Source organism: Mytilus galloprovincialis, chromosome 3 (assembly GCF_965363235.1).
Source record: "Mytilus galloprovincialis chromosome 3, xbMytGall1.hap1.1, whole genome shotgun sequence".
In the NCBI taxonomy this organism is placed as follows: domain Eukaryota; kingdom Metazoa; phylum Mollusca; class Bivalvia; order Mytilida; family Mytilidae; genus Mytilus; species Mytilus galloprovincialis.
The window spans coordinates 24,415,051-24,424,461 of record NC_134840.1 but is presented as its reverse complement, the minus strand read 5'-3'; the positions used below and the strand labels follow the sequence as shown (position 1 = coordinate 24,424,461).

General features: G+C 32.2%; 1 protein-coding gene across 2 annotated transcripts; it reads left to right on the top strand.

The window, feature by feature from the left end:
* Nucleotides 1-2,017: 2,017 nt before the first annotated feature.
* LOC143067480 (uncharacterized) lies at nt 2,018-8,443 on the top strand. 2 transcript variants are annotated; one of them, XM_076240787.1, is made up of 2 exons: nt 2,018-2,461; nt 7,713-8,443. In XM_076240787.1, exons 1-2 carry the CDS (start codon nt 2,281-2,283, stop codon nt 8,387-8,389), a joined length of 858 nt encoding a protein of 285 aa, XP_076096902.1. In that variant the 5' UTR covers nt 2,018-2,280; the 3' UTR covers nt 8,390-8,443. The 2 variants fall into 2 exon arrangements, with proteins under 2 accessions (XP_076096902.1, XP_076096900.1); XM_076240785.1 differs by having other exon boundaries at nt 2,020-2,457; nt 7,709-8,443.
* The last annotated feature ends 968 nt before the right edge of the window (nt 8,444-9,411 follow it).

The following is a 9,411-nucleotide window of genomic DNA, read 5'->3' as shown; positions in this document are numbered from 1 at the left end:
ATTTGTCTGTGAGTAGATATAGCATTTTCTTGGTTTTTTTTCATTGATAGTATAACTTTTAGTGTCTGTCTGTTATCACCATTTCATGATCTGATATGCCTGATGCGTTTTTTATGCTTTAACTAAAGATGGATTGGTGATGAATACTAAATCAAGGAGTTTGTTTTCACTTGTTGGTATTTCGTGTATTTGAGTGAGTTGGAATTTGGCTGTTAGTTCCATAACTTTGTTTGGGATTTCTTTATCGTTTGCGTCTGACTCGTTTTATCTGTTGATGTTTCCGAGCTTATATATGGACAATTAAAGTCTCCTGTTAACATGATGTTGGTATTTCTGGCTATTGCAATGTTGAGTGATTTTTCTAATTCTTCTACACATCTTGATGTTCGTTACTTTCATTTTTGTTTTTGTTTTTGAATCGAGAGTTAAGTATTACCTAACAACTGAATTGTAACTGTTAACATAAAATAATAAAATACATGATTTCTGATATACCAGTATAGTTAAATATAAAAGCAGCTAGCAATATTTGAGACATATGATCGTTTTAAAACATTTGTTAGCCCAAGTGTAAATAACGAATAAGAATTTATTACAAGAAATAAACAAAATAAAAATATTGAGCATCCATTTGTTGTAATGAAATTATATCTAAACATGTATCTCAAATTATTTCCAAAGTCAGTCGGTTTAATGCTACATGTATGCATAAGAATGAAAATATCAGATCTTTTAACTGTATTTTTATATATAAAAAAAAAGATAAAGTAAAAAACTCCTTGGCTGATTAATTCGATTAAACAGTATACAATGTAGCAACGTCAATCAATATAACTTTTAAAAAATCAAATCAAACTTTTGAAATATAAACTATATTGCCGACTTGAATTATGATATTTTAATAATAGCCGGCAAAATAGTTCATTTGCTATATTTTGCCGGTGCCTGCAAAATAGTCAGCCACTGCCTTTTGTATGTGAATTGTATCACGGTATTGTAGTAAATGGAAACAAACAGTACGGCTTGCCAACTCTTGAGTTTCAACAAAATGTTTTAAATTAGCTAATTTAATGTTGATTTATGTTGGAATCCTTTGCATAAAAGTACATATATTCTACATTTCTTCTTGGTCAAATTTCTGTCTGTACAATTTCAATATACGCTTGGAATGCATCTTATTATTTGTAACATTAAATCATAATTTTAAAGGTTCTGGGTGTTTTTGAAAGAGACTTCATTTCCACCATCGATTATAACGATTGTTTTGTTTTGTATTGTTGCAAATTCGGCCTCCTAATATTTTCTGTTCGCATCCTTTTGTTGTACGACATTTGTTTTCTGCAATCTGCAAACTCTCATTTACACACGATTTTAACATCACTGGTGTTGTAGTTTTACTTTTGTACTGGAAACGTCTTGGTCACCCTATCCTGTTATCCACTATTTTCTAGATCTTGTTTCTACCTCAGTTTCAGTCTGACTTGGGAACAATTGATCAATGCCGAGAAAAAAATACCACAGTAGTCACAGATAAATAACTGTCGTTCTGAATTCGTACGGTAGTTGCCTTTTACATTTTTAACCCATATTTAATAAAGTATGTTTGGTATATAGAATGGAATGATAATTGCATCAAATCTTATCTTGTTCCCAATTGTTTATTTTTGTTCATAGGAATTTGATTTTGATGGTGAGAATGGTTTGGTGTACTATTAGACTATTTTTGGGGTTATTATGTTACCCTTTTTATGTTTAAGTAACACAGTTTAAAATACAGACTTTTTAAAGACCTAAACGTTGTACACACAACGTACCATTTATACTAAATGTTTATGAATTATTTGCTTTTCAAAAATAAAATCTTTAAATCGTATTCCTTTTATTTCGAAAAATGATTTCTTGACAGAAAATAAATTGAAGTCTCCGATGAACAAAGGAATAACATTTCAAATCATTGAATGGTGAATTATAAGTTAGGTCTATAAGCTTTAGAATTTAAACTGCTAGGTGCTACAATTTAAACTTTTCAATACATGTCTGTAGAAAGGTGTTATTGTTCATAGCGAGAGAGAATATTATTTGATATTGACAATGGTTATGTTTATATAGTATATTGTCAAGGAGCGACATGCCATTCTTTGTGGAATGCAATGTAGATCAGCTAACTCGGAACAGAAACAGTTATATCAAAATTGATTTATGTTAAACTTTCATATTTTAGCTAATTTCTTGAGAAAAAAATCAACAGTATTGATGTACAATTAAACTGTACTGATAACCATGTCGTACAGACTGAACTTAAGTAAAGACTACGGTTCAGACGAAGACAAAATAGTGAATGCCGTGATTGATAAAAATGAAGGATTTCTTAAACGACACATGGTTTTGTCATCGTCAATAGTAGGCAAGCTACGAACAACCGGAGTTCTCAATGATATGGCTAATGTTAAAATGAAAGTAAGTTGTTTGAAATAATATGCCACGATTGAAATTGCTAGGGTTTAAGCATTAGGACACAATAAACTCTTCAACAAATAATAAATGAATAATTATTTTTGATTCAATATCAAAAATCATGCACGTAAAAAATAAGTGAGAAGCGACAGACAAGGAATGGACTACGGAGTGATATTTAGTTTTTGTGATATATTTTCTGTTGTTGAATGATTTTGTGTATTCAAATTTGTCATTCAGAATTAATTTGAACGATTGAGTTTCACGGTTGTGAGTGACCTTTTCTTAAACGTCGCACTTGTGCTGCGCATTTGTCGAAGTACCAACGAGATGTCTCGTGGTAAAGGTCACTGCATATCGCATACAACGCTTTTTTTAAGTGTCATATATATGTTTACAACTGTAGTGCTAAGATTTTGGCCATAAAATCTGTTCATTGTGTTTTTATATGCCATATAAATGTGGTTCATACACTGGGACAAATTGTTCGTACATTTTATTGCACTTAAAAATATTTATACGATTATTTCAAATTGTAATCGATCACAAGTGGTAAAACCAAATGTACAAAACATTCTTTCTGTGTAAGCATTTAATACAAATTTATTAGGGGTTAGTCTACGATTAATGTTTATAGGATTACGGATTCATAAGGAAAGGTAATGGAAGCTTAAATAAGATTAATGGGGCTCCAACATGGTATAATCCGACCTGTGACCTTGCGACGTCTCATTTAAAAGAACATGTGATCTTGAAAACATTTTTTAACCAGATGCTCCGCAGGGCGCAGCTTTATACGACCGCATAGGTTGAACCCTGAACGGTTGGGGCAAGTATGGACACAACATTCAAGCTGGATTCAGCTCTAAATTTGGATTGTGATTAAATAGTTGACACAGCATAGGTTTTGGACACAGAATGAATGTGGTCTAATGAACTTAAAATATTTTTTTTGTCTTTGAGCAATCACTATATGCTGTTGAATATTAATCCTCTCAAAAAAATGTTTGAAGAAATTTTCTTTTTATTTATGAAATCTGAAATGAGAAAAATTAACCCCCCCCCCCCCCCCCGCACCATTTTTTTTCACATCCCCCTTTCCCTTTTTTCAAAACTGATCTCAATTCAAATTTCAAATGGAGTTTGCAACAATAACTACTCATTTAAATACATCATAAAATATTAAAATGTAACAAAAAGTGCTTGTTATCACTGAATGGTAAAGAGTGTTTTAATTTATCAGTTGGTAGTAAAAGTGAATATACATTGTGCATTGTATAAAACAATGATTTAAGTTGATTCAACTACTATTCTGGACAAAGAAAGATAACTCCAATCAATTGAAAATTTCTTGCTATTGTACAATATTGTGCAATTAGATATTTCTTGCTATTGCGCAATACTGTGCAATTGAAAATATTTGCTATTGCACAATATTGTGCAATTGAAGATTTCTTGCTATTGCACAATACTGTGCAATTGAACATTTTTTGCTATTGCACAATACTGTGTAATTGAAGATTTCTTGCTATTGCTGAATACTGTGCAATTGAAAATTTCTTGCTATTGCACAATACTTAATATAATAATTTTGGATCCTGATTTGAACCAACTTGAAAACTGGGCCCATAATCAAAAATCTAAGTTCATGATTAAATTCAGCATATCAAAAAAGCCAAAGAATTCAATTTTTATTAAAATCAAACTTAGTTTAATTTTGGACCCTTTGGTATTTAATGTAGACCAATTTGAAAACGGGACTAAAAATTAAGAATCTACTTACACAGTTAGATTTGGCATATCAAAGAACCCCAATTATTTAATTTTTGATGAAATCAAACAAAGTTTAATTTTGGACCCCGATTTGGACCAACATGAAAACTGGGCCAATAATCAAAAATCTAAGTACATTTTTAGATTCAGCATATCAAAGAACCCCAAGGATTCAATTTTTGTTAAAATCAAACTAAGTTTAATTTTGGACCCTTTGGACCTTACTGTAGACCAATTGGAAAACGGGACCAAAAATTAAGAATCTACATACACAGTTAGATCCGGCATATCAAAGAACCCCAATTATTCAATTTTTGATGAAATCAAACAAAGTTCAATTTTGGACCCTTTGGGCCCCTTATTCCTAAAAAACTGTTGGGACCAAAACTCCCAAAATCAAACCCAACCTTCCTTTTATGGTCATTAACCTTGTGTTTAAATTTCAAAGATTTCTATTTACTTATACTAAAGTTATGGTGCGAAAACCAAGAATAATGCTTATTTGAGCCCTTTTTTGGCCCCTAATTCCTAAACTGTTTGAACTAAAACTCCCAAAATCAATCCCAACCTTCCTTTTGTGGTCATAAAATACACTTCATTCATAAATGTGTGATAGTTACCCCCAATTTGGATTTATTAGACCAAAAAGTACAAAATGAGGGATTGAGAGGTACAGTGGAGATCACTTCTAACCTCTCATTAGCTTAAACATATTTATTTATAGTGGATTGGGAAACAAGTTTTGCAACTTATATTAATCCCTTTCCACTTTGCGGGTGCGAGTGCTGCCTTGTAGCGGCATTAGCCTACTCTTTTTCGAAATCTACAAGGGTGTCTTTAACGTGCAAGAGATATGGCTCTCTCTTAACACGGGTCAGCCATTTATCGTCCCCTTCCGACGGACAATCATCGTTTCCTCAAGACCATACTCGCAAATGGTGTCAAGGGAGAGCCGAAAATTGAGTTCCTGAAATTTTCATCCCAAACGGGAATCGAACCAGGAACCTTTAGTGTTAGTAGTCCGATGCACTAACCACTACACCACGGCTCTCATTAGAAAACTGTCCGGATTATAGTCAAGAACAGTTCTAAATGAGAATTATATATATATATATATATATATTCTATTTTTTTTTTACTTATTTATGTTTAATTAAAACTGTTCTATGGATAGAGCTGACTAAATCAATTCTAGCCGTAAAACTGACCAAATCAGTTCTAATTGTAGAACTGTTCTAGTCGTAGGACTGTTCTAGTCGTAGAACTGACAAAAAATTTGGTGATTTGGTCAGTTCTAGGAAGAACTGTTTAAAACTGTTCTAGGGAAGAGCTGTCAGGGTCTGATCAAATCAGTTTTCGGTTATAACTGTTCTAGCTAGAACTGTCAGATTTGATGAGAGGTTAGAAGTGATCTCCACTGTATAATGGACCCAATGGAATATTATTGTCTTTTGTATCAATATTCAACTGTTCGTATGCAGATACGTTGAATATTTGATCATTTATTGGAGAATTTATTGCTCTACACTGTATAGCGTTATTCCTTCATGATGTGGCATGATTTGAATTTTTGGTCAAAATCTTGCACAAATTGCGGTAATAGATTTCATTTTAATAAATCTATACTTCATTTCTCTCAAACTATTAAGCTGATTATAACAAAACTTGGCAGTAATGCTTGTTCATGAAGTGATCTAAGTCAGTGTAATATAAAGACTGGATCATTCGAATTATGAAGCACCATTGCATTTTATATGGGACAAAATGACACATATGGCAGCTTCATACATCACCAAAGTCATGTGATGTCTTACTTAATTGTATATGGAGGGTGGTAAAAATATATTTCCATTTTACTGTTGTAATGTTCTTCTTGACATTTTGTCTCTTTAAGTATGTTTAAAACTATTTGTTTCTATGTTCAAAAATCATTGATCCCCCACTTTGAAACTATACAAAAATTGAACCACCTTTTCTCCCCATACAGAAAAAAACTTGATCCCCCCTTTATTTTGACCAGATAAAAAAATGATAAGTCCCTTAACGAGTTCGGTAACTCATTTTGACCACTTAGATAACTTGTGATAACAACTTAGCAAACTCGTTTAAACAACTAAGCTATACTCATTCCGTTAAATTGTAAAGCTCAATCATTTAATAGTGGTTGTTTAGACACATGAAGGTATATTTTTTTCCATATTTGAATTGCTTATGTGAAAAAATAGCTTGTATGCACATTTTCGTAAAAAATCATCATGCGATCGAAACTGTATCGTATGCCCTTTACGTAAAAATTGCTATATCGTGGCCGAATATTCAAAGGATCACTATAGCTATCAAATTCATGTTCACCGATTTGACTTAAATTCTCATATTTGATTTATAACTACATGTAAAACATTTATTCAAATTTTAAAAAGTCTAAAATAAACAATTTACAGGGCATTGACTCGATAATATACAGCCTCGTTTCGTACATGTGTTGTAGTCTTGACGCCATCTAATTAACTATATCTAGTTGACCTCCGATGTTCATAGAAGCGATATAAACATAAATATAGATATAAATAGAACGCGAACTCATGCAATTGGATTTTTCTAGGTCTGTTTAATTTCATATTATAGATTAATAATGTTAATAATCGTTTTTACCTGTACAAAAATGATGTTTTTTTGTGGATCGAATCAGTCAATCAAATGATTTACCTTTGTTTCTTTTTCAGTGTTGACATTCTCTTCCTTTAAGTAACCGAACACGCACAGTTCTTCCGTTATCCACCCCTAGCTACGGGGTTAAATTAAAGTTCACATGCATACGGATTCAATTAAGTTGAGTTAATCACTTGCATGTGAATAATTCACCATCAATGTTTCTTAGCTTAGTTTGACAAAATTGTACAATACTGACTACGAATTATTATTTCACTATTTCACTCACATTAATGATTGAACTAAACAAAATACTACTTGGCCCTTATACCACATCTTCTTACATCTGTTATTATTTTTATATATATATTATATATATCGTAACTAGTGCCCCATACAATGTGAAAATTTAGCAAGTGTCTTCAATCATTTCCATTTTTTCATTTTTTTAATGATTTTTTTTTACCTTTTTCAACTGATTCTTATAATTTGTTTTCGTGTTGTGCTGTAACACCACTATCCCAAGTAAGGGTAGGATAGGGTTGAACGCTCACATATTTAACACCCGCCAATTTTGCATGTGCTTTCCCCAAGTCAGATTCCTGTATTTCAGTGGTTGTCGTTTGTTTCTTTTTATCGTTTTTAATATTGGTCGAAGAACAAAAACTCCTTTTATTTAAACTTAACTGTCAAATATATACTTCATTTAAAAGTATGGTGTGCGATTCTTCACACATACAATTTCTATTCGTATATGAATATGCACTCATTCTATAACAGTATATATAACATGATTAACTATATAAATACATAATGTCTTCGTATTTTGCAGGGAGAAAGCAACGAATCGCAGGTACATATACTGCTATGTGTATTACGTCGAAGTGGGATGCGTGTTTTCCGAAAGTTTATCGAGGTATTACGGACGTCAATGGACAGCTGGGTAGCTGATGTAATTTTAGACACAAATGTTGCAGAAACTGCTTTTATGGGGAAAAAGTACACATTAATTGACCATATAAAGAAAGAGGACTATTACGAAGATAATGCTAGTACGGAGTACAAAGCATTAGATGTAATACCTTACAGCATCCCGCAAATATCAGACAAATATGCAAGCAAGAGAACAATTTCTAATTTATCGGAAAAAATGGCGGCTATCAAAAGTATGAATTCTCGGGGATATGGTTTGTCATCGTCGAATCAATTACAGAGGATGACAACAATGTTTGACAGTGAAAGACAGACTCAAGAGGCAGCTTTAGCGGTTTTAAGACAAGAAGAGAACGCAATAAGAGAACTTCTTGACCAAAACATCAAAGAACAAACACAGATTCGAAGAAACCAAAAATCTCTTTATGAAATCGACAAAAAGTTAAAGCAAATATCGATGGAAACCTCTCAGTTATCAAGTCCGTTACCAAGATCAAACAGAGCTCGGGAGAGACTGATGCATATCCAAAGAATGCCAAGGTTGAATCTTTCACGAGATGATATGATAAACAGTACCTGAAAGTATTTTTTTTAAAAGCATTTACAATAAAGCAAGCTATCTTTTGCAACCACATACGCCTTTATTTGGTTCATATCAATGTTTTCATAATGATTATTTTTTAAATATATCCAGAAAAAATATTGAAACCATCATCATCATCATCATCAACCTGATGACATCAAGAGATTGTGAATAATAAATTAATTATGTTTTTGTTCATAAATTTTGTTCTTATTTTTTTATACGTTAGCTTATTCACAATAGTCGAGTTTATTAAACGAAAAAAATACAATTTTAGTTTGCTGGTTGGTTAATTAATCTTATGGGTAAACATCCAATATATATATTTGATAAGATTTGAAAGTCCAACAGTTAAAACTTGAAAAGGTAACATGACAAGCGCCTAGCTAGCCTACTATAAAACAACTACGTTTACCCGAGCAGTGTCACAAACATGTTAAACAAGTTAAAATTACCATCATTAGCAGAGACGATTACTAATCCAACTTATTTGATTTCATAAAGTGATAACCAATTTATGAAATGAAATAAGTTACTGATACAAAGCCTAGTAGCAATCAATCATGTTTGAGCGAATCGACAATAGTACCAGACAAAACCATATACAAACATAGTTACAGACATATCCAAACTTCCAAGGACACATACAAATGGTCGTATTTTCCTCGCACAATCAAACAATGCTAGAAACTTCGCGTGATTTGCGTGCGCACCAACATGTATTTTTCAGTATTTAGGTTTTTGTGACCCAAATGAGAAGACTTTACCAATACTCAAAAAAATATTTCCATGTGTTTCAAAATTTATGATGTAAATATCCACGCTGCAACTTTTCATAAATATATTAAAAACAAGTATGACTCATGCATGTGTCCTTAGTACACGGATGCCCAATCCGCACTATCATTTTCTATGTTCAGTGGACCGTGAAAATTGGGTAACTCCTCTAATTTGGCATTAAAATTAGAAGGATCAAAGGAATCATGTGTACTAAGTTTCAAGTTGACTGGACTTCAACT